Raw genomic sequence first — 26,421 nt, 5'->3', positions numbered from 1 at the left:
AGAACGAGATCCCGGATACGAGCGGCCGAAAGGAGTTTCCTCCGCAGGGTGTCCGGGCTCTCCCTTAAAGAAAGGGCGAGAAGCTCGGTCATCCGGGAGGATCTCAGAGTAGACTCGCTGCTCCTCCGCATCGAGAGGAGCCAGATGAGGTGGCCGGGGGATCCGATTCGGATGCCTCCCGGACGCCTCACCGGTGAGGTGTTCCGGGCACGTCCCACCGGGAGGAGACCCCGGGGACGACCCGGGACACGCCGGCGAGACTACGTGTCTTCGGCTGACCGAAATACTATTCAAACGGTAACTATAAAGGGACTGCAAGTTATTATTTTTTGTGAGTTTAATTTAGCCTTTTTATCACTGCGTGCATCGTGGGGGTTCCCCTTTTTTCTTCTTCTTTTAAGGAAAATTCTAGTTGTTCTTATTTTATGTTTTTTTTTTAATGGAACATTGCTTTTTTTGTCTAAGGTACATTACAACATTGTGAAATGTTTTGTGTGTGCATGCGTGTGCGCGCGTGTGTGTACATATTGATACACAATATATAGATATTATTCAGTAGTGTGGAAACTCACTATTGTGAGACTTTTTTGCATTTACTTCATTCATCTTCAGGCATGTTTCGAGAACAATACATCTTAGATATTCAAAGAATAACAAAATCATCTTTGTTTATTATTTAAAAATATTATCATCATCAATACGTTACTGAAAAACATTGAGGAAGAAATGCTAAATTGTTACTAAGTAAAAAGTAAAACCAAGTGGTGAGTGAGGACAGAGTGTGCTCGAAGGCTGCGCCGCTCAACGGCGAGATCGAACGTGAACGGGAAGCCGGGGTCAGAGGGCCCGATGTGAACATGCCTCATTCTATTTCCACATGCGCAAGCACACACGCACGCAATAGCTTCGTGCTAAGCTATGAGCAACCCGTTGCACTCGTACATGTTCCTTCAGCCCCTCCTGCGTCCATATTTTGGCTGCTCGTCTTTGGGCTGAACCGTTCTGACACCGATGGGGGTGGGGAAGGGGGCTTCATCCAGCTGTCTAGTTGTGCTCCCGGTTCTCAGTTAAGTTCCGTATCACATGTCAGAGGAGATGATCAGGTGCCCGGTTCAAAGGAAAAGTGCAAATGTCAGAGAAAAAAAGAATTTCCTCATCACTTAATCGGGCATTGTCCACTGCGGAGGCTAACATAGCATGTCTTGAAATTACTACGTTGATTATTTGGCCTCAAAAGGCTAACATGGCTGGAATTCAACACTGTCCTCTTATTTTGGGTGAAGAGGCTGACATGCTAAAGGCTAACATCATCTTCAAAAAAAGTAACATTATTCTGCCTAATCAGGCTAACATGCTAAATGCTAACAGAACATGTTCTGAAGTAAACATTTTCTGATTCTGTAGGCTAAACGTGCTAAGAAGCTATGTGTCAACAAAACATTCTAAAATCAAACTTGCTTGACTATTTTGGCTAAAGAGGCTAAAATTCGCGACACTAACGTAAGACGTTTTGCCATAAAGGTTTCAGCTTGTGACCGTTTGTACACGCAATGCACTCAACTCTGCACACTCACATTTGCATTCTTTTTGCCGACAACACAGGCCAACATGCTCAATGCCAACAGAATGTGTATTAAGATCAAGCTCAACATTTTGGCTTAAGATTCAAACATGCTCAAGGCTAAGTGAAAATATGTTTATACATATATGTTATATGATCATTTTGGCCAGAGGCTAACAGGCTAAATGCTAAAACAACATAAACGTCTGATCATTTTACTGTCTGACTGTTTGTATGCGCACGTTACACAACTCTGTAAACACTCGCATTAGCACTTTTTCTGCGTACACAAGCTAACATGCTAAATGCTAACAGACCATTTGGGGGATCAAAATGTATCGTTAGTTTGGCGGGGGGGGGGGGTCTCGATTACCACGGCAACGGCAGACACTATACTCTTCAACGCAAGCCGGCGTGGCGTCAACATGTTGTTTGATCGGAGGTCCGTTTTTTACACATTTTACACGTCAACGCCTGCGCTGCCTGGCTTCTTAATTAAATCCATGTAGGTTTGAAAGAGCAAGAAGTATATTTGCCAGCCTTATTGATTGCTTGAAGGCGTACGATTGCTACGGCGTTTTAGGAGGGTCGGCGCGAGACGGTGCGGAGAGGGCGGGTCTGGATTTAGCTTCAATCTGCCAGGCATAAAATGATGTCAGTGTGTTTGCTGGGAACGAGGCTCTCCCCCGCGGGCACGCCGCGTAATTAGGTTAGTGGATAGTCGGTGTCAGGAAATTGAAAGAGCATCCTAATCGCCTTCCTTTTGTGTTCCGGGGGAATCGAAAAGGAATTGAGACGAGTTGCTGGGAAATATCGCACGACTAAATTCCACTTGACCGTGTTTAAAGTCTGTTTGCTCCCGCAACACCGCCACCGCGTGCATGCTCAAACAACTTCCGACAGAATCGGAGGGCGCCAAAGTCGTCGCTCGAAAAGACCGGATTCAAATGCTGTACTTGATTAAAAGTCAAAGTGCAGACAATGAAGTACAAAAGTGAAAAGATTTTTTTGCACTTGAAGATATACGTGTTTTTTAAAAAGGCGTAAGACAAAACATTCGCCACAATTTATTCTTGTGACGTGACAATTCAAATGAAATCCAAAATAATAAGGTAGTGAAATAAATGTTTTTTGTACTTCTTTTAATTTCCAGACTTGTTCCAGGACGTTTCAAAGCTTTCTCGTTCCTTTGCAGGCGTACGCTTGGACCGGGTGAGAGGGGGCCGTCAGAAGTACAAACGGAGGATGGACGTGGAAAACGGCGGCTACCTCGGTCTCAACATTCCGCCGCCGGCTAAGAAGCCTTGTAAGTTGTCTTTTGCTTTGATTCTATTTTATTTTATGGTCAACCCCCGTTAATTGGAAAGGATAGTTTCCAGATTGGTCAAAATCTGCCATAAAGAGAGACCATATAAAATACTTTTATAGTTAGCCCTCCCACACACGTTAAAGGCATTTAAAATCTCTCGTTTGCACTCCATTCTTTCTCCTTCTCGAGCTGTTAATTTGTCACTCCCGGGTAAAGTTTACTGCAAACCTCACTTACAGTATAAAACAAAGATGAATTAGAAATGTTATATTTAAATGTGTTCAATATGTTCAACAAAACTTAATATAACAAAAATCCACTAGCTTAATGCTAACACACAGTATAAGGTAAAACACCATAGACAGGCTAATGCAAATGAGCATAGATGTTAGATGTTATTGACAGTATAAACCGAAGGATAAACTATGATATAGCGGGGGGAAGCTATAATTCTGTTTCTTTTGCATCCGCCCTCTTTGTGGCCCGTCCGCACCGTCCTCAGTGACCAAAATCGTGTCGCATCTGTTGCTGGTGGAGCCCGAGAAGATCTACGCCATGCCCGACCCCAGCGTGCCCGACGGCGACATCAAGGCCTTGACCACGCTGTGCGACCTGGCCGACCGCGAGCTCGTGGTCATCATCGGCTGGGCCAAACATATCCCAGGTACCGCAAACAACCTGCTTCAATGGTACCCGTTTTGGTACCACAGTATTGGCGTTCTCTTGTGGGCTCACTATTTTGCCAAGTGAGAGAGAGGTCACACTTTACTTGCTTTTATGTATGATCGCTGTTCGGCAATTTATAAACACAAAAAAAGTACCCTTGTTGTAAACATATGTACTCAATATTTGGCAAGAAAATGGGCACACTTGAAGTCTTCTCTCATGGCATATATCAATTTATTAGGTCTTAAAAGTGTTGACAAACTAATTGGAACTAATACATAAACACAATATATTTATATATAGGGCTTAATATACTGTATATTCTACTACCTACTGCAACAACTACTGTATACTCTGTTTATACCATACATACACAAACTCTGTTCAAGTGTGAGGTGCCTAAACTTTACTAACATCCAACATCGATGAGCAAAACCGAGATTCACCACCTCATCTTGATCTTCGACTCAAAAGCTGTGCTGAGCTCCAATTCAAAGTGATGAAAGGGCATCCTCTATAGGGATCTGTTGGTCATTGCAGTGGCTTACAAAACTGCATCTCGCACACAAGTTGAGCGAGACCCTCTTCCACGGCGACCCGATGAAAAACGTACTTGACGAACATATACGTCGCTGGCAGTAAGCGGTTGGATTCCAGTTGCCGAATATAAATGTCCACAGTGGGCTCACTATTTGGCAGGCAAGCGCTCACGTTTGCTATTTTAATGCCTGAAAGCGGTTTGTCAAGTCTTAAATTGTCACTATATTGTTTAATAACAAATGTACAAACCCTGGATAAACCCTTTCGAAAGGTTTCCTTTTTATAGATGCAATGACAAAGTGTGAGAATTGTGTGGTCATTCACAGACGCACGCACACAGAGTGTGAGGATCATTATTATCTGCTACTAATGTTCACCTCAGGGAATAGCCAGTCCCATATTCTAAGTCTAATCAATACAGAGCAGCTGAAGCCTTTTGGTTGGCGAGGGTGGGGGGGCCGTCTGCTTCAGTGTATTCCATTCCTACGGCAGACTTAAGGAAAGCAATCCTCTTTCTTATTGAAGCAGACTACACGGCGGCGAAATTGATTTATTCGGGAGCGGCGGCAGCGGGAGGATTTGGCGAAACGTCGGCGACTTGTTAAATAAGACGGCGTTATGCAAAGGAGCGGCTTCGTCGGTTGAGACAGACGCTTTGCAGTTAAACAAAAAATGTGCAGATGGCGCTCATTGATCCAATCAAGGGCGGCTCTAAAGGGACCACGCCAGCTCGAAGCCCTCGTCCCCACGCTGGCTATCAAGTTGGACTTTATTTATTATCTGCCCGCTCCTCGCTGTTCCATCTTTCTCTTGCTTACGTGCGCGCCCTCAAAGCTGACAATGAGGCGCTCTAAAGCAATCACACCAGCGGAATATCCTAACCCCATTTTCAGGGTGTAGGCATAGCTCGCTAGCTAACGGCACGTCACAATTGCGCCGGCTAACTGCTGCTGCGAATAAATGTCCTCAAGTTCTTATAAAGTGGGGGAGGGGGCACTCGTGGGCACCGTATTAGCCACCCCCCCCCCCCCCCCCCCCCGCCCCCCAATATCTGGAAAACTGAAATGGTTCAAAACAGTTTCTCCATATTTGAGTACTACATTGTTGTCATTCTTCAGTCTTTCCTTCGATGACGGCTATGCGGAACATCCGGTGCCGCATATTGATCGGGTTCTACATCTTCACCTTAACGACTCGGGGCGGTTCTGGCGTCCACGCGTGGTCGGCGAGAAGCGAGAAAGACAAAAGCGGTCCCCGCAGTTTAAGCGTCGCAAACGGCGCCTTACGATCAGCTGGTCGCGGACGGCCGCGCTAATGGAAAAGTCCTTCGGTGATCGCAACATCCGCGTTCGCACATTTGCAGGACAAAAATATCAATATTGCAATGATTCCCCTTTGTGTTCGTCTCTCTTGTATCTTTCAGTCTTCGCGGTTTCCCCGACTCCGCCTCCCCTTCCGCGGCCGGCGCACTCCCGGGCCCTCTCGTCTCATTATTGCCGCTGTCTTTTTATTAGGCCCATTAGGGCTCTTAGGAGGCCCGTAATGATAGCAAATGAATAGAGAGCGAACCGCTGTCTGTTTCGGACTCGCCTCGCCGAGCGGCGGCGAGTGACTCGATTGTGCCCGATAGACGTTCAATTACTCGTCCCGTTTGGATTGTTGCGCGCAAAAGGACGGATGAACATTTGAACATTTGAACATTTGAACATTTGGCGAGGGAGTGTTACTACGCTGGCATGTCCCTTACGAATGCATCGCTTCTTTGAGAAATGCAGGTAACAATACAGTCAGAATTACGTAGAAATAATGAAAAAAGAATATTTGGACACATAGCTTCAATAATATTATTTATAACAATAATAATACGTCCTTTTGTAAATATTTTGTAAATCATTTTTAATACTTTTTGCAGATTTCTAAAAAAAAAAAATAAATGTTACACTTGTAAATTATATCCAAAGAACACATTTTCTTTTTATTAAATGTTTTATTTACGGGAAAAAGTCATGTTGATATTGAGTTTAAACGTCAAAACCATCTGTATTTTTTCAAATCACTGTGATGCTATTTTCTATAGACAAAATACTTCCAAAGTATAACCTGCAAAATGAGACAAAGCAGAAAAACATGAAAATAGGTTAAGTGTGGCGAGCGCGTGGTGGGCTCCATAGTGTGTCATGTTTGGTCAAATTAGCATGAAATCAGTTGGCTGAAATATTGATATTCCATCATGGCGCGCTTCTCCGCAACACTTCACTCGCCCACCTCGGGGCGACGCACCTCCGAGTCGGGTCGGGTCGGGGTGGGGGGGAGGGGGGCAGCAGACGCGGTGGGGGGGCTTTCTATCGCTTCGGTCAACGGAGTGGAAGGAAATACGGCGTGTGCAAAATCAAAGATGACAAACGAGGGTTAAACAGAGGCCACGTTGGCAATACAGAAGGAGGAGGAGCGCTTTTTTTTGTGCTTTTTTTAACACTTTCAGGAAATTGTTAACAAAAAAAAATACATTTGACATAAACAAAAGAAGTCTTTCGGTGGGGAATTGCTGATTTAAAACATTGTCCATTTCTATTGAAAAGCATGTATCGTCATGTGTCTTACTTTTCATCCAAAAAATGTGGATTTATCATATTTTATGAACTATATTTGATGTCAAGAAAAGTAGTCGTATTTTCAATCTGCTCTGTAAATATGGAGGCTCCGTGCAGTTTTGAGGCTTTCCCACTTTTTGAAGTCTTTGCCTTTTTTTTTCTTGTCAGTCGGGGTCACGCGCATCGATCGCGTGCGATTGCCCTAAATACTCGGTAAGCCTTGTGTTTCGCCACAAAAGCTCCAGCGTTGACTTGGCGATGCACCCGCCGGTACAGCCGAGCCCCGGCCCGCCCCCCCGCCACTCAGCTAATCGTGTCGCGGATGTCCTCCATCAGCTGTCTGTTTGTCACATGTGAGGCCGGGATCGATGGTCCTTTCGCATTTGGTGGACTGATTACAATCTGCTAATCAATGACAGCCGCCCCCCATACACACACAAGCGCGGAACGTCGGTCTATTTGCTTGAAGCGTAGCGGTGGCCCTCCGATTTAAGCCACAATCAGCCATCCAATCGGCTTGCTGTTCACCATACGGGAGTGAAGGCTATTGTGGCGCTTCAGGTGCTTTTTCCGCTGACTCGATGGCTCGTCCCCGAGATCGCGCTCGGGCCGTCTCGACGACAAGGCGCCTCTCACGTTCTCCGCGGATTGATTAGAAAACGAGCTCGCACGGCAGTAACGTTAGTGGGATTATGGTTAGACGCGTGTACGCTTTAAAGCGGACCCTTTTTCACTAAGCTTGACCTTTTTAGACTCAAACTCAACCACTCAAACATTTTTGGAATGTTCAGGAATTCAAATGAAGACCGTAAGTATAATTTGACGCACCGAGTTGGCCGTTGAATGGCCAAAGCGCTGTGCGCCAGGATGTGTCGTCGGGCAGCTGGAATGTTGCGGCCCACCATTGCGCACGAGTCGGCGGGTAAAGATTGGAGCGGAAATACCAGACGAACCCAACAACTTTGCTCATCATTAAATAGATCTGCTCTTTATCCTGCTCATCTAAAAATATTTTCATCTTCTCAATCTTTTCATCAAAATGTTTTTGTCTTTGAGGAAAGTAACGCGGCGACAGTCACCGGTGGCGGCGCCCCGGCGCCCTCTATTGACCGGCCGACACCGGTGAGCAAGTTCGTAGCGCACAGGATTTGTCAAGTAAATGTTCCCCGTCGAAATGGCGTGAATCTGCGCCAGCCCCAAAAACATCGTTTTCGGGTGATCACTGTGTGTTATTTCCAGCGGAATTCATTTCAATGCGCAATTGATTTCATATCGAGTGGATATTTGCAGTTTGGCACGCGGGCGTTCACCTATTGGCACTTTTGTTGTCTTTTTCGGGGGTGGAAACACTTAGTGGTGTTTTTTTATCGCTGCTTATTGAAGAATTTGAGGGGGTTTAAACACATCTTTTTTTTCCCTTTCTTTCACTACAATGATATTTTCACGATGGGCGTTCCCTATGACCCGCTCCGCCGTACGAGCTCGCTCGGGGAATGTTGATGTATTTTCAAGCGTCACCGGAACCCCGTTTTTCTTCTCCTCGGCCTTCTTGGCGCAGGCTTCTCCACGCTGTCGCTGGCCGACCAGATGAGCCTCCTGCAGAGCGCCTGGATGGAGATCCTGGTGCTGAGCGTCGTGTTCCGCTCGCTGGCCTGCGAGGACGAGCTGGTCTACGCCGAGGACTACGCGCTGGACGAGGAGCAGGCCAGGAGCTCGGGCCTGCTGGACCTGCACGTGGCCATCCTGCCCCTGGTGCGGCGCTTCAAGAAGCTGCGCGTGGACAAGGAGGAGTTCGTCACGCTCAAGGCCATCGCGCTCGCCAACTCGGGTCAGTTGACGAAACAAAATGAAGAGAAGCATGTCCTCATTTCAAATGAATCATTGGTTGCTTGATTTTTTTTTCATGGAAAGATGGGCAAGCTTATTCGTAGCTGGTTTATTTGAATAATAAAAATAACTGATCCTCATTGATTCATAAATAATTGAATGAATCAATGATGTAATGAAATCTATTTTTCATATACAGTGGACCCCGCTATTGAGCTGGCCAAGACCGCGAGCAGCCAAAATCCGGGGATGATTGATGAAAAACATTTTCTTTTCTTTTTAAACCCAAAACATTCTTCAATAAGCGGGGATACACTGACAGTAAAAGAACAAAATAATCGAGGATGCAGCCGAGCACGACATGCTTTCTGTTGTATTGAAGGACTCGTGTTGGGCCAACCATCGGATGAGCAGATAACATTTTGACGCAAAAAAAGGATAACAATAAGCCAAAGAAAGACATAAAGACATCAATGAGTGTTTTGGGGACTTTTGATGCATTGAGTCATTTTGGACGTGGAACGAAATGAAATCAGAAAATTTGGATAAAATAATGTCAATTGTATTTGATGCATTCTGTTGTGGCATGAGTAGTTGTTTTTCATTTGTAAATATTTACTCTATATAATTTTTCCATTGCCATTCGACAGTCCAAAATTTAGTTCAACGTAAAATTGATCCGTGGTGTTCATAATTCTGCCTTGGTGAATTTTGCATTTAGGCCATTTCATTAGGTACAACTGCAAAATGGAATGGACGTGTCAATCATGAGACAATAATGTAACCATAAAGTTACATACCGCAACCGATCACCTTTTTCGTGCTCTATGTGAGCGATCGCTCTCGTCAAATCGAAAGCAAGTTGCCGTCTGATTCCAACTCAACGTGTCTCTCGTGTCGCCATGCTGAAGGTCAGAGAGATAAGACGGGACAAAAAGGTCGAGAGGGAAAAGGGGGCTGGCTTGAATTGAACACTCGCTATCCGTGAGCGCGCGCGTGTCATTCCCTCGGTCTCCGCATCAGCCGCTGTCACAGCGGCCCACCCGGATAGATTTCCCAATTTCATTGGGAAAACAGGGGCTGTCAATAAAATGCGTTAAGTGGAGCAGAATGGCCAGACGCCGCCGCCACGCGCGCGTATTGACGCGCGGCTCTTCACTGGGCACGGCGGCCCATCGATTGTGACGCCGCGGCCGTCTTTTCTGAAAAGCGCTCAAAAGTGCTGAGCCCGCAGCGTTTTAGTGGCGTGATGACAATCGGCCTCCGCGCTTTTTCTCCTGAGGTTGCTATCTTGCTGAATGTTAGCATAGCGACTGTTAGCACTTTTATTTTGGTACCTAAATACAGGACAAGATAATATTAGCATGTTAGCGTTGCATCTACCCCCATCTCTAATAGTACCTCAAACAGGGCAAGACGGAAAAACCCTAATCCATCTGCTCGTTCCGACATTAGCATAGCAACAGTTAGCATTTTAGCATTGGATCCATTTTGTAATCGGGTATATGCGCAACCAACTTGCGCTTCCTTCTGGCTCCGCCCTACAGCAGGAGACCGGGACTGAACAACCGGCGGATCTTTAAGTGTTACACAAGATGTCTTCGTGTTTAGGTTTCATATATCATATTTGTCCAAATAGATGTTGTACAGTTGATGTGTAACTTTTGTCTGAAGGCACCCGCCATAAAGAACACGAAATGTTAGCAAGTTCAGCTTCAAACAATCACGTCATCAACCTGTGCAGTCGTTACGCTAGAGATCGCGTCATACACGGGAAGTCCGCCAACCTGTTTTACGTCTTTGTCCACTTGACGCTCGGAAAATGGCGGATTCTCCATTTTTGTAGTAGCTGACAACACGGTCCCGCATGTGGGAGTGGGAGCCAGTCGGAACCGATGAGAACCAGCGGGAACGAGACAAGCGTGAGAGAGGAAGCCGGGCTTCAGGAGCGAGGCTCGCAGGGGCAGGGGCAGCGTCGGCTCGTTTGAACGCGGCCGCCGTAAGCGCGACAGCTGTGGAAATTCACGGCCATTGATTTTGTAATTAGCAAGGTATCGACGGCCGGCCGCTGACGGACTACACGGAAATTGTTTCTTCAAAGTTAGCTTTGCGTCGGGCACACACGCGCCGGCAAACGGGGATCGGATGAGGATTAACACGAAGGTTCCGATGAAGCGCGCGCGGCGACACATGTGCGGTCCGCATAGCCTAGTTAATTTCCCAAGATAGAAACGCAATTTACACAGAAGGCGACCGGTAAAAGAGACTCAATCAGTCGGTTCGGAACATAATTAGCCTTGTGCGTTCCTTCTTGTTGCTTCGTTTGTTTTTTGTCCTACCTCGCGTACTTTCTTCCATAGCAACGTTAGCCTTTAGCGTCGATTTGCCAATTCTGTCTTCAACGCGACAGCTAATGTTTTAAGAGTAAAAACCAGTCGGACGTTGTGAAAAGTTACAAAAAAAATAAATTCCTATTATTTCATGTAGCGCTGCCTTGAACCGACTTTTCACGAGATGCCAGCTGGTCAATTCGGTCCATTTATTTTTAGTTTTTGGGTTTGTTTTGACTTAAGAGCAAGTTTGAGCTACAGTACAACGAGGCTTGTGTGGAGGCAGTGAACTCAACTCTCAACATCCATCCATCCATTTTCAACGCCGCTTATCGAGGGGTCAGTCAGGGTCGCGGGGCGCCGGAGCCTATCCCCGCGCACTACACCCCGAACTGGTCGCCAGTCAGTCGCGGGGCAACTATAGACACGGACAACCGTTCGCACCGTCACTGAGTGGGAACCGAACCCACGCTGCCCGCACCAAAGTCTGGCGAGTGGACCGCAACACCGTCAGTGACTTCGATAAGGGAGCCATTGTTCAAAACGAAGCTTCAGGCTCTTTTGAAGTTTACCGACCGTGAAACTAAACAACACAGACAATTACATGTGCATTGAAAACAAGCACACTTGTAACTTTGCCTTAAAGTCTGTTGCGCTGAATGCTAACAAACAATGCAAATCGGCACAGACGGGGCTAATTAATAGCATCCATGTTGCAGCGTCATAACGTTTTAAGCCACCGATATTTGAATACTAATGATGCGGCAACACATGTAGACAGAGAATGGAACAATACTCACAGGCATATATATATAGTTAATCTGAAGGCAACCACTGTAAATCTGAAACGCTAGAAATGTGTAGCAGCGAATTCACGTTCCCGCGCGCTATGGAAATTGTCCGCTCCCGGGTAAACTGTGGCCAACAGCCAACCTTTATCGACATGTGAGTGTTCTTGCATAAAAATGCGTAAAAGTGTACATTTAAGGGCAAAGGCGTGCCGGGAGGGCGACATTTCTCAAGTAAAAATAAGCTAACCACGGTTAAAAAAAAAAAATAAAAAGAAAGATGTGCACTTCAAACTGTATTGCGCAACATGCACATCGGAGTAAGAATTGTTTTTCCCTTCCTCGACTGGTTGTATTTTAGTGGCTCGACAGAACACAAAGGGGCCAACTGGTCGTCCTTATGGAAGCGGAGGCCATCGGTCAGCCGAACCTCATCCTAATAATGCTGCTGAATTCATTAGCAAACACCAGGGAAGCGATGTGCTCCATATTAGCAGTAGAAACGCATCTTATTGCTTGTCTTGCTGTATATTTATGCGGGCAGCAGTCCTGCCCTCCCTCGGGAGCAGCCCATCCACGCAAAGGCATTTATTGAAGTCGGCGTCGTTGGCCGCTAACAAGGAGAAAAGGATACAAATCTTCCAAATTGCAATCTTTGCAAAGGTGGCGGCTCGAGTTGACAAATGTACGGCGCGCATAGCATGCTAGCGTAGCATCAGATGCGTTGAACCCGGTCACTGCCGCGGACGTTGATATTTGTCAAGTGTGTTCTTCAACTGCTAGAGGACGGGTCTGTGAAATTCCGATTTCTTCACCGCTACGACGACGTCGATGCGGACAGCTTTTGAATCGAAGATGAAAATTAGGCGTCACGTGGATGACGTGGGAGAGAAGTGCCAACACGTAAGAAGGCGGGCAAGATGAGGCACCGCACGAGTGGGTGTCACGATGGTGAGAAAAGATGGCGCACGTCGTGGGGTGAATGACGGATGGCATGTAAAAAAGGGACTGACGTTCACCTCCAACCGTGCGGTGACTGCGGACGTCGCTCAGCGCGGATTTCCCAGTTGTACATTTGTCAATAAAATAGCACTTTGCCATCAAAGCCCCTTTCCCACGCTGGTTTTTGTTGTTTCATCCTTTGAGGTGTCACAAAAGCAAAACATATTGGCGTCAAAGTCACTGCTTTTGGTCGGAAAGCGGTGTTTTGGGTGAAACCGAGCAACCCGATGTTATGCTGCTTATGACATTTGCTCGGTTCCGCGCTTATATCGGCATTCGAGCGGCCGCAGGCAATATGAGCAACTCCGCTTTGAAAGCCGCCAGGCAATGAGTCGGTTCCGTGCCGCGCGGCGCAACGTGGCGCTCCGCTCGAAAACTCGGGACAATTTCCGAGGCGTGACGCCGGTGTCTGTGTCTCGTCCGGCTCCGCAGACTCCATGCACATCGAGAACATCGAGGCGGTCCAGAGGCTCCAGGATTCCCTCCACGAGGCCCTTCAGGACTTTGAGGGCTGCCAGCACCCGGAGGACCCTCGGCGGGCGGGCAAGCTGCTCATGACGCTGCCCCTCCTGCGGCAGACCGCCACCAAGGCGGTGCAGCACTTCTACAGCGTCAAGATGCAGGGCAAGGTGCCCATGCACAAACTCTTCCTGGAGATGCTCGAGGCCAAGGCTTGACAGCGGGTGGGCGGGGCCTACGCCGTCGACGGACAGCTGACGGGACAGCGCATTGCCCGTATATATATACATATATATATATATATATATATATATATATATATATGCGTGTGTGTGTGAATATATTGTGCCAACACAAGATGCTTGAAAAGATGTTAAGACTAGTGAATATCAACATGACTGACGCGGGATTCTTATGAATATGATCATGTATATAAAGATGTACAGAAATGAGGCCAGCGAGGTCTCGTTTTCATCGCAGGCCCGCTGCGCTACGCGGCATCGGCCGAAGCTTCTGTGGATTTTCTTCTTGGACTTTCCTCCACCAGAAATCTTCATTCGAAATGTCCTCACCGGCTCCGTAGCCACGTTTATTATTGTTTCTTTGCTTTTCTATTTTCCTAATCACAGCAATAGTGGACATACTGTATCATACTTGTTGTGCAGTGGGTGGAAATTGCACTGGGGAGGAGATTTGTGTGACAGATTCATCCGGAAAGTATTCACGGCGCTTCGCTTTTTTTTTAGCCTTGTTCTGAAATGGAATTTCCAAAATTCTCCCGCTTCAAAATTCCGCTCACAACGCGCCGTCATGACAGAGGCAGCAAAAAATGATCATTCAACTGAAGCAGTGCAGATACAAATTCGGTAGAAGTACTGATTCTCCTTAAAAGTCAACAAGTACACACTGAGATGCACTTACTGTAAGTATAAATGAACAAAATTCATATTTTTTATTGTCAAGTATATATAATACCTGTTTTGATAACTTGACACAAACCTCTCAAAAAAAAAAAATGAGCGAGCGAGTAAGTGAGACAGTGTCTTAGATTTTGATGTTTAATCCATTTGGGGAGGGGGGGGGGGATCATGTCATTGTGGAGTGTTGAGTCGGATTTTGAGGAAAAAGGTGCTGCGCTGTATGTCACACACGTTTTCAGTATTTACCTCGCGGTGGCTTGTGGTCAGGGTCGGTGCTCGCGAGCGGTGGGCCGGCGCCCCGGTCGAATGTGCAATAATGTATCAAGTGAGACCCTCTGCCCATAAACCCCGCAAACGTGCGATTCTCGGGGGTTCAAATGCAGCCTCACAATATTTTGTTTTCTATCCAATCTACTGACACCCTGTTAATGTGACCTGATAGTTCTGCAATAAACACGCTTCTAGTGTTATGATGTCATATCAAATGTTGTTCATCAGTCGGTGTAGCCCATCAGTTCTGAGGAGCGGGCTTCGAATCCCGGGCCCCGCCCGGGTGGCTTTTCTCCGGGAACTCCGCTTTCCTCCCACATCCCAAAAACATGCGAGGTTCATTGAAGACCCTAAATTGGCCGTAGGTGTGAATGTGAGTGCAAATGGTTGTTTGTTTATGTGTTCCCTGCGATTGGCTGGCAACCAGTTCAGGGTGTATGTACCCCGCCTCCCGCCCGATGATAGCTGGGATAGGCTCCGGCGCTCCCGCGACCCGCGTGAGGATTAGCGGCTCGCAAAATGGATGGATGGATGGATGGTGTATCATGAGTAGACCCCCCAAAAGGTCTTGAAAAGAGACAGGAAGTCTGCCATTTTGGTTTGAAGCAGCCTCCGAATGGCTCGAGTCATGTCGCTGTAATGTAGAAGCACGTCGTCCGTGTTGCCAAGTCCAGCGCAGGTGGCCCCGCTGATGGGTCACTTACGGAACTATTAGAGAAAAGCTCCGTGAAATTGCCTTTGCCGAGGTTTAGACAAAAAAAAAACATTGGCGCCAAACGAAATAAAACGTCGGCCCGCTGTCCCCGAGGCGGAGCCCGAGCCGACTTTAATTGCGCCGTTTCTATTGAGGATTTCAGCGCAGGCGACAATTAAAATTAATTGGATGTAGAACAAGAAGTGTTTTTTTAAGACATACGCTTTTTTATTTGCGTATGTCAACTGGGAAAGTGTTAATCTGGCACGAGGGGTCGCTTCGCCACGTTTATTAGCGGAATCAAGTCTCGCGCTAACGTGGCGTGTGGAAAAGACACTTTGGAGATTGGATTTCAATGGCAAAATTAAATGATGACTATCATATTCTAAACCCGATTTGACAACAACAACAACAACATAAAATATTCCATCCATTTTCCTTGGCGTGGTTACGGCTGACTGGGGCGAAATAAGCGGGTTGCACCCCGGACACGTTGCCAGCCAATCCCAGGGCACAAACACGCAAACGTTCACACTCACAGACACGCCTCAGAACAATTCAGTTTTTGCCGAACCGAACGTGCACGTTTTTGGAATACGACTCGAAGTACCTGAGAAAAGCCGACACACTCGAGTCGCTGCTTTGGTGACGTGTGACTTGCGTGGCGAAAATTTCTGAAAGGCTCAACTTGCTCGGGTCAAAGTACGACTTGACAAGTCACGCTGTCAATATGGTGTGCCTTTTGTTGTTGGACGGTTGTTTATTTTGTGTGTGCTGCGTGCCACCAATCTGGCAACCGCACACCAGCCACAAACGTTGGCTGAGGTTGCCAACGTTGAGCAACCGTCAAGCAGCAAACTCCAAACGTGTTTACATTTGGATTCACGGATTATCTTTTGGATGAAATCGGGGGAAACACAAGAGCAACGTACAAAGTTTGCCGCTCGACGAGGTGTACCTTCATCGGTCTGACAGTTTAGCTCACTAAAAGCTGATCGAAGATGATTATTACGCATTTAACGCACGTCTGTATTTGGGAAACAGATTGGCACCAAAAACAAATGTCATTTTTGAATCTGCCGATTCCACGTTCACTCCCACATAATGGAGAGTATAGTTCAATATGTGTCATCACGGTAGCAGCCGTTGGCCGTGTGGTCAGCAAACGGTCGCGCAAAGCCGACGGCGAGGTTTCGGGTGATTTCTGCTCATTTCCGTCGATGAATCAATGGTCGTGTGGTGTTGCATTACGGGCTGTACATACAAATTGGCAACGAAGGATTCTTGCAGCTTTTACAGCATCCCGAAGACACACGAAGCTCATTGAACGTTTACGTGAAGATGCATTACGTCGCACAAGTGGCACCGGACTGACCGACTACCGTATTCTTCCGGACTATAAGGCGCATTTAAAATCCTTGCCTTTTCTCAAAAATCGACAGTGCGCCTTAAAATCCAGTGCGCCTTATGTATGAATCCCGGCTGTGCTTACTGAGCTCGAAGCGATTTGGTGTGGTACGCAGTGCTCAAAAATCTGTCAAAATGTTTTCGTATGACTTTGGTAAACTACGAAGCCGGATCGTCGGAGCATTACGGCGACCGTAGTGAGGAGCCTCACGCAGTAATGCTTCCTGTGCTTCAACGTACATAGATGTGGTGGTGTGTGTGTATAAGTGATATAATGTTGTGATACTGGATATCATGGAAATTTCATATTTGGCAAAAACAAACAAAAGATACATCTCACATGAGCTAATAACGTCCATCTGACTCTTAAATACATGCTGGCTCCGTTACTTTTGGTGATATTTGATCTCTTAAGCAGGCCTACTATGGAATCCATCCATCCATCCATCCATCCATCCATCCATCCATCCATTTCCTCACGCGGGTCGCGGGCTGCTGGAGCCAATCCCAGCTATCTTCGGGCAGGAGGCGGGGTACACCCTGAATACAAATTCCAAATGGATATGAGCCTTATAATATGCAAATACACATCATGTATGGAGATGTTTGGCATCAGCTGGCACAAACTTGCGTACTGCCATAAAAAGCTTTCTAAGCCAAAATGATGTGGGACTACCGACAATGTTCATGAAATTAACGTCACAATGATGTTTGGCGAATGTTAGAATTGTGTCATTGTGTGCAATCCAATTTGCAATATCGTGTAGACCTGTTCTGGTTTTGCAATGTTTTAACGCTGTGAGTTTCCACTATACCTCCATCGATGTTTCTGAAAACGACTCAGGGTGGCCGGGGGGCTTTGGAAGCGGGCCACGGGCGTCCCCCTGGGAACGGCTGGCACAGAAATAAAGTGCCGCTGTATTGAAAAAAAAATGCACACGAACTGAGCCGTACATTTGCTCGCAGGGGAGAAAGCTGCGTATCGACCGTTCCGTTTGCGGACATCTCTCCCACGCGCTGATCGACATCAAACACGGAGGAACCTCCTCGGCGGAGGGCACCTGCAAGGTGCGTGTGCCCGCTTGTGTGTGCGTGAGTTTCACTCCCCTCTCAAGCAATATGGTAGCCTTTGTGATGAAGTCTAAATAAAGGCTCGGGCTCCATTTTGGGGATGAAGCGCCTGTTAAAGGACAAGACAATGTTGTCTCAAATGTGCTTTGACCCTTGACCCTTGACCCCTTCCAAAGGCCAAACCTCTAATTGCTCCTGATGAGGTGCAGGAGGAATGTGTGAATAAATGGGATAAAATGCAATCCAATGTGGTAGAATGCTAACTGCTAATTCCAACGAAAGCTGCAAGTTGGATGGCGTGATATTGTGCAGGCGTACCTTATTCACGTTTCACTGCCGTGGTGCCTTGAGATGCTCATTTTAACCTACTAACCCAAAACCCTTGCACCTCAAATTGTCTTTCCCCATGGAAATGAATGGAAAGGCCATTCATCTGCTCCAGCATCCCATCCCTACGAACAAAAACTATCAAATGTAGTTTGGATTTATTTGTTACATTAATATTGTACTTATAATGAAATAGAATGTAAAGAAGTACGCAGTTTTGTGCATCCGGGTTAATTCTTTGCAGCCGCTTCTGTGTTGTGTGACTTGGCCACCGGGGGGCAGTGTAATTCAGTCATCAGACACAGCCGAAGAATAGTTTCACAACTGCTGTGAGTGACTCCTCAGTAAGGCGCTCTAATATTTCTTAGATTTTATCGATAGTCGTCAATATTTGCCTGTGATCGTTGTTATATTGTCTGTCTGCATGTGTCGCTTCACCATTTGTCTTCAAATATCTGTTGCTTAACGCCACCGCGTAGATGCTATTTGCTAGCCTACGTATGGCGTTTCCCATTAGGTGTTAGCATTAAGCTAGCAGACCTTAAAGCAAAGCCCTTATGTGGTTGTTAAAATACACAAGGTGTAATTCGCTCGTTTAGTTTGACAGTAAAGTGCAAGTGGGCGTGGCATTTAAGAGCTTGAAACCTCGTTTGGGAAGATCTGCCAAACTTCGGTTCCCTCGTATCTCAAAGTGCCCCAGTAATTATCGGTCGCACATTTGTGTCAAATTGAAGTTAAACGTGAATGCACCATATTTAGTTTTTCATTCTTGAAGGATACATTACATTTTTGTAACTAAATAAAAAGAAGCCATCCACCCCCAAACGAAATCAAACGTGATTTCCCCAACTCTGAGCCGAAGCGTCTCTCAACAGAAGATTGAATTACAAAAGTAAATGTTGCTTTGTTTGCAGCACCGTCTGGAAAGTTGCTCGCACAATCCGTCTCACCGACTGAGAGAAAATCGGATGTGCATGAATAACAGAATGCACGAGAAAGTCTCAAGGACCCATGCCTGGAATGAATCAGGAAGATGCTCATTTTAGTTTGAAGCAGCAACTTTGGGCAAAATGCATTGCCTGCCGTGGACGTTTGGAATCAACCGTTTACTGCCACCGACGTATATGTTCGTCAAGTTGGCGTGGAAGACGGTCTCGCCCAGCTTGTCTGTGACCTTAGCTTTGTAAACTGCTGTAATGACTAACAGATCCCTGTAGATGGCGACATTGCGCCGCTTTGGATTTGTGATCAGCGCGGCTTTTCAATAGAAGATAAAGATTAGGCGCTGAATCACATTGATTGTGAGTGAGAGAATTGCAAACACGTTGGCAGTCGGACAAGTTGAGGCACCTCACACGTGAATAGATTTTGTATATGTGTGGTACCTTATATTGTTTTGAAAATCCAGCCCCCAAAGGCATTTTCCCTTCAGAACATGAAATTTGGTAAGCTGATCTCTCATAAGTAGACCCACCAAAATGTGTGAAGAAGCCGCATGAGGCTGTCGTTTTGGTTTGAAGCAAGAATTTGAAGCTCCTGGTGGCCATTTCCAGGGCTCTTGGAAAGATGAACTGGTCCTGGTTTTGAAAATCCAGCGGCAGTTTCACTTGGCAAAATGAAATTTGATCGGTAGATCCACGAAAACGTCTGAAGAAACCATGCCAGAAAAGACACAGGAAGTCTGCCATTTTGCTTTTAAGCACCCATTCATTTTTGCCCTTTTATGAGTAATTCCAGGGATCCTTCAAATGCTAACTTGTCCAAATGTGGACCACGTACTTTATACTCGACACACGTTTGTCAATGTGTGTGGGCGGAACATGGCAGGCAAGTTTGATGACTCGCCGTACAACACGAAAACTTGAATTATTCAACTCCGCAGGGTCCAAACGACTTGTGCGTGTGATGTCAAAGAAAGTTGAACGAAGGCGCTATTTGAGTTGTCCGTGCGTTGTGCCACCATTGTCACACTGTAGTCTCTTCACTATGCAACCTTGCAAAAAAAAAAATCTACGATCACACGACAACCTTCTCCGGCGAACATTATTCAGCGGGCACGCCCGAGGCTCCGCCGAGACTCGGTTGTAAAGTGTTTGCTTGTCATGCTTAACCCGGAGTGGCGTTGTCGCGGACGACGTGACCAGGTGGACGTGAGCGCAGGAGATAGGGAACCATCAATATGCCTCCAGTGGAAATTGAAGGAGGTCATGATTTATGGCTTCCAAATCCACACCGCACATATGCTGAATCTACTTTTTCCTCCTACCGGGCTCAAGGGATCAAACGTAAGGATGCGGTTTCCCTGGATGTGTGATGGACAGGCCTGCTGGAAAAGGCTTTTCACAAGGAAGGGAGCGCCCTCTGTAGGCGGCGAGAGTGACTGACGGCACATGGAAAGTGCAGAGAGGAAGGAATGGCGCTAAACCAGCTGGGAGTGACAAACGCCGACAGTCTTCTTTTCGTTTCCTTCAAGTGATGTTATACGATAGTCCCCCAGAATGAGAACAGGCGCCAAGCAATACAATACAATAAGTGGGTTTAAATAAGTTGAAAGCATGCGGGAGGCTTGAAATAAGTGTTTATACGGTCTGTCGTTATTGTTGTATAGTTTTGCTGGACCTGAGCGGTGCCTTTGACACAGTCAACCATGTGAGGAGAGAACACTTGGGGGGGAATCTCTGGTACTGCTCTAAATCGCTTCAAGTCCTATCTCCGGTCTGCAAGTACTTTGATGAAATTGGTGGGGGCTACCCAGGGGTCAACCCTCGGACCCCTATTGTTCAATCTGTTCCCGCTCACGAGCAGCTGTAAAGTGTCCGACCACAACTATGCAGATGACGCTCAGATCTATGCGTCACTGACGTCTCGTGAACACGGGCCCTTGTAGGTTCACTCCGTCGCTGCATCGAACACATCGCTGTTTGGACGCAAAGCACTTTTGGCCAGCTCATCTCAGACAAATCTGAAATCATTGTCTGAGGCCCACAGAAACAATAAGAAAGTCCGTTTGAGACTCTGTCTCTCGAGGTAAATGCTGAAAACGGACGTGTAAAAACCGAGAACGTGCATTAAGTGTCTCGGAATGTTTGAGCACGCCAATCAGTGTCCCGACATGCATATTACAGCATTTTCGGGCCTTACGGAACTTTGTTGAAGATGCGCAATACCTGTGATCTTTGTCATCCAACACCTTGTGGGTTTCTTCTGGCTTTTGAGAACAGCTGAGGGCTTTACAGAGGCCACACCAACAGCCCCAAAGCCCTCGTGGCATCGCATGACCGTGCATGAAGTGATGTTCCTCCACATTGGTGGTCCCGAGAGAAAATTGAATTGGCACTGGAGGTTTTGCAGAGTAAGACCACGCCAGGATTGACTGTCAGAAATCCTCGCAAATTGAAGTCTTGTGTTATGCGTTTATGATTTATTGGACTGATTTATTACGTTTGTCCGCCCGATCTTGTGACTTTAGCGTGGGAAGGAGCCAGACATAACAAACGCGTCCTTCGTTAGCATTTGTTTATTTACTTTTATGAGCGTGCGTCACACCTTAGAGGAAAAGCAGGACTTTCGTCAAATAAGAGCGTGACACACTTTTGCAGTTGGTACGGTAAAAAAAAGTATCACATTTGCATGGTAGCTAGGGTTTTGCAAATAATGGAGAGGGGTGAGGTTTGTCACCAGGAGAGATGGTGGGTGGAGGACGGGGGGTGGGGTCCTCAGGGATAAAGCTCGTCTCGTCTCAGCTCTGGAGCGCCGACAGCTGCTTAAAGCCCAGGAGAGGATGGGAACAAGGAATATTTTGCGGCGTGAAGGCAGACGGCGACGCTCGGAAAATATGGAAGAAGTGGATTCAACAATTAAAAGTCAGCATCATTATCTTCATAAAGAGCTTGTACAGCGGTGCCTTGAGATACAAGTTGAATTCATCCCATGACCACACTTGTAACTACTCGTATCTCAAATCAACTTTTCCCATTGAAATGAATGGAAATGCCATTTATTCGTTCCAGCCTCCCCATCCCAAAAAGGTCAACTTTGATCAAAAATAATCAGGGTGGACGTAGACGAGAGTTAGCCGCATGAAAAAAGCGGGTAGCGGTCCCAGCCAGCGAGACGAACGAAAGCCTGCCCAGGTTCCACCTTCGGCCACGATATGGCGATTCATTCCAATGAAAGGAAAGCAAACAACAATTTCAGAGTTACTATGTCAAAGCGTTTTCCATGATGTGTTAGCATTAAGCTAGCGGGGGCAAAGTTGAGTGGTTGTTTTCAATACACAAAGTGTAATTCCCTTTGCTTTGTTGATTTTTGCCGACAGTAAACTTCAACGTTAAACCGCTTTTGATGAATTGCTCGATATCTGCCAAACTGCCGTTGATTGTCAAGTGAGTCGACTTCCGGAGCTCGTATAAGTTCGCGCTCGCGAGTGACAGCTCCTGTTTCGGAAAACCGGGAAGTCGCGAGGTGCGACTGTACTCACCGCTACGGGTTTGATGGAAAGCGGGATCGACGGTCTCGATATCTGCCATTTTGATACTGTACTGTACATACAATATTTTGTCCTGCGTTGACTCGATGGCAACCGGACTGTTCAGCTTGCGTGATGTTGGGCCAGCGCAGTTGGTACTTTACTCGTATGAGGCTAAGCGCTTGTTTACGTCTTTGCGGTCCTTGTTAAACCCCATTGAAAAATGTGCAGTAGAAGAAGAAGAAACCCATTGCAAAGGCCATTTGATGCATTCCCACGTTTCATGGGCGAGCAGGTCTGGCGTAATAAAAAAAAAAAAGGCAGCGAGTGATAGCAAACACACACGCGCGCGTGTGGGAAGGTGGTGTGTGGTTAATTGCGCAACGAGAAGCAGCTCCCTAATTTATTTCCTGCCTGTCCATACAAGGGGGATCATGGAAAGCCATTCGTTTCAAGCAGACACAATTTTCATATTTAATGAGCGTGACTCGGATACAATTACTGTAATTACTCAACGCTCACTCACAACCGATGGAGCTGGCCAGCGTTATTCGGGGCTCTCATTAACGACGGCGCGCATGTGGCGGCGGCAGGCTAATTGGGGGCACGTGCGGGTGTGGGAACAAGAGCGGGCGGGCCTGGGGATCGGCGAGCCTCGCCGCTATCTGGCTGCGCATACGCTATTGCGAGGGTGCGCGTGTGCCGTACATGTTGACGCACGCTGCCAACGTAAGATTCACTTGCAGGAAGAAAGGAAAGAACATCAGTAGATGTCTTCGTTCGGCGCACTTCACACTTTCAAACCCAGTCGGAGCAAGTAAAAAAAAAACAAAAAACGGGACTTTTAACCACCTCCCAAAATGGTCGACAGTGGAGAGTTACACCAAATCATGTCAGTAAGTCCCTTCATGAGCTCGTATTTGTACCAATTTTCAATGAACACCGATTGTGCTGCGAAACAATCCCGTCGACGGTGAGCGATGACACCGCAGCGCCGCGCATTCGCGCCGATCCTTGCGTGGAACCCGCGCAGCCGTGTGATCTTCAGGAGCAAGTTGAAAAAGTTGCAAAGAGTTGGCGTGCGGGAAGAAAGCAACAAATGTGACCTCAAATCTTTGATCCAATTAGGAGCAGAGTCACCGGCTGAGAGTTAATGAGTTGAAAACATATTAACAGCAGCTAATTAGCGGAACTGAGCGCAATTAAACCGCATCGAGCCAAAGAGCTTTTGCTGGGCTTTTATTAAATATGTGGAAAAGACAACAATTAAGGCAACGATGCCGGTTCACATCAGAAAGGGTTTTCTTTGTCTTTCGTAGCGGGATGAAAGCTCTCGAGGGACGCCGCGGATTGAAGTTTGGAAAGCGGCTGAAAGACGAGGTCACGGCAGCCGCGCGGCATTTAGCATTTAGCGTTTAGCAGCTGAAAGACGCTGTGACGGCAATTCGGAGATTTCGTTCTGAAAACGGGCAGACTGAGAATTGCGTAGCATTCAATTGGAGAGCTACGGCGTTAAACTGTCTTCTCTGCGGTGTGTCAAATTTACAAGACAGCGATTTTGACTTGACTTTTTAGGGACTCGAAGTCCGATCCAAACGGGGCTGATTTGGCCGAGGACACAAAAGATGACGCGGAAACGAGTCACGGCTGCTGTCGAATCCGACGTGTTCAGCGCGCCTCCCGCCGCACGTCACTAGCTTGAATGTCTGCCGCGCGCTCTCTGTCCTGTCCCGTCCCAGAGACAAACGTTTTGGGACCCCAGGCGGGCCACGAACCCCTACAGGAAGGGAACATCGAACGTCACGAATGTTGGGCTTCATCCCCCCCCAAACTTCTTGTTCTGGTTCATTCAGAAGGCGATGAAGATAAAGTATTCAGACCCCCTTCAATTTGTCACTCGCCATTTGCTAAAATCATTTGAGTTCATGGTTTTCCTCGTGAATGTACACGCAGCACCCCATACTGACAGAAGCAAACGGAATTGTTGACATTTTTGCACATATTTTGAAAAAGACAAACTGAAACGCCGCCATACCTATGTAGACTATATTGCTTTATTTATTCAAACTTATCCATGTAATAAATAAAACGCTTGATGAAGACAACAGAAGCACATCATCTGCAAAAAAAGCAGGGACGTAAAACCCAACCAGAGTTCTGTCCCATGAGGTAATGAACTGAGCAAGTATAACCCTACGCACAGGCATATAGTCTTTATCCTCTTTGACGAACGACTACGATTACTGCGGCTCGCTGAGGAGCTGACGTACGCCGTCTGGATGCCCGCATTTGACTGCCCCCAGGTGGCCGAGGCCCACGCAGCAGAAGCAGCTGCGCAATGTTGCTTTTTCTTTACTTTATGTTTCATTGTGCCACGACCCGATGGGTTTTACCAGAGCACATATCATACGGGGCTATTTTTCTTATTCAAAAACATTTTCGGAATGGAGCAATGGCATTTACATGTGTTTCAGTGGGGAAGTGATTTGAGTTCTACATTGAGTCCCAATATTTACAAGGCATGTGATTGCACGGCAGCTTAATAAAGCTTCACATTCAAGTCCAGTCTGAAATCCGAGACCTTCGCGTCGGATACTCAACCCTGGAATTTGGAGCGCTTTGATTCATCAATGAATATTCCTCCTCCTCCCTCAAGGTCTTTCTTACAAAGCTCGTCATTAATAAAAGCGGACATTCAATTAGCAGTTGAATCTCGATTGGCAATTTTGTCCGAACAACTCTTAATAACTCTCCCGTTCAACGCTTTCTTCTTTTTCTTTTGGTTTGTGCGAGTTAGAAACAAGGAAGTCATTTCCTTCATTTAATTAGCAAGGCCTTCCACCGTCACGCTAATAAGTACAAATGAGTATGATTAATCAATCTGACGACCTAAACTCATTCAATTAGAGATTTGCCAAGACGGGTGGGTGTGCCCGGCCCGGCCCGCGGGCGGAAGGGAGGCGGGCGGCGCCCCGCGAGGAACGCGACGCGGGCCCGTCTTGCAGTCGAGTCGGCTCGTTTGTCATCCGCAACCCCGAATGCGGGAAAAGCTCGCGAGATGCCCACGGCAGACGCGGCCGTCTCGTTACGTCGAGCGCCGCGCGTGACGCTTTTTCTTCGGCTTCTTTTGTTGGTTTACCAGCCGTGGCAAAGAAGAAAAGTTTGTTGAATGGAGTTTATTGCCATGCGGTGGTGGCAGCGGCTCAGCCCAAAGGTTGATTTGTTGAAACCTTTCGCCGGGAAAAGTCCGGGTGTTGAAAGACCCGCGTGCCACCACGGCAATGACAAATGTACTGTAGATCTTGAACGCTTTCACAGGGGAAATGATGGGTCTTGAAACACCCGCGTCTGCCGTGGGTGTGACACAACGTGAAGCTGCTGGAAAAAGTGTGGGTGTTGAACCCTTCCGCTGGGAAATATGCGGGTGTTGAAACACTCCCGTTCCCCACCGCTGCGCCGAAAGCTGTAGACGTTGAAATTGAGGCCATTGTATGGATCCAGAAAAGCGTGGGTGTCGAAACACCCACATTCGCTGGGATCATGAACCTTTTCCGATGAAGGACAGCAGCACGTTCGCTGATTGTGAATGGACTGGGATGGCGGCGTGCGCGGGACAAGTGCTGAGTGGGGATTTGTGTATTTTCGAGAGCGTCAAGGTGCTGACGCAGCAGTTTGAGCGATGCCCTTTAACGCGCTTCAGCTTATCGGGCCCGCATCGCCTCTTTTCCGAACAAAGTACGATTTAGCCGCGTGATTCCGTTTTGGGTCTTTAACTGGCGATCGTTGATAGAGGCCTCCGTCCTCACCTGGAGGTTTGAAAGCGACGCAGACAATTAAGGCGGCTCGGCGCGAGCCGCGGGTGTTGACCCCCGACAAGAGGCTTCAAAATGTCATAGCAATTAATCTGTCCAGCCATCAAACAATATTCTGGAACCAAAGTCAAGGGAAAACGGGCGTGGGGGGCGAGGCGCCGATCAATCTGCATCACTTTTCTCCTCACCGGGTTATGGGAAAATTGATTCGCCAAACAAAGCATTTTGGAAGCGGCGCATGGACGTGTTGGGGATCCATTGGCCTCCATCGAGCATTTTGTTGAACGGAGGATTTTCATCCCAGAGAAAATGCAGTGTCCTCAATACTGTGAGCCGGGGCGTTACGATTTCTGATCTCTTTGTTCTTGCTTGCTTGCTT

General features: G+C 47.1%; 1 protein-coding gene across 12 annotated transcripts in view; it reads left to right on the top strand.

Moving 5' to 3' along the window:
* LOC133468617 (steroid hormone receptor ERR2-like) overlaps positions 1 to 14,463 on the top strand; it is a 105,346-nt gene extending 90,883 nt beyond the window's left edge. For 10 of the 12 annotated variants that reach the window (XM_061754723.1, XM_061754722.1, XM_061754742.1 and 7 more), the window contains 4 exons: positions 2,757 to 2,867; positions 3,373 to 3,534; positions 8,226 to 8,495; positions 13,047 to 14,463. In XM_061754723.1, the coding sequence (XP_061610707.1) occupies positions 2,757 to 2,867; positions 3,373 to 3,534; positions 8,226 to 8,495; positions 13,047 to 13,291 (788 nt within the window). In that variant the 3' untranslated portion in view covers positions 13,292 to 14,463. Of the gene's footprint in view, positions 1 to 2,756; positions 2,868 to 3,372; positions 3,535 to 8,225; positions 8,496 to 13,046 lie in introns of those variants that run through there. The other 2 variants (XM_061754725.1, XM_061754724.1) reach the window with 1 other exon arrangement.
* Positions 14,464 to 26,421: the final 11,958 nt, after the last annotated feature.

This window comes from Phyllopteryx taeniolatus, chromosome 18 (assembly GCF_024500385.1).
Source record: "Phyllopteryx taeniolatus isolate TA_2022b chromosome 18, UOR_Ptae_1.2, whole genome shotgun sequence".
NCBI classification, from domain to species: domain Eukaryota; kingdom Metazoa; phylum Chordata; class Actinopteri; order Syngnathiformes; family Syngnathidae; genus Phyllopteryx; species Phyllopteryx taeniolatus.
This window is presented reverse-complemented; position numbering and strand designations above follow the sequence as displayed.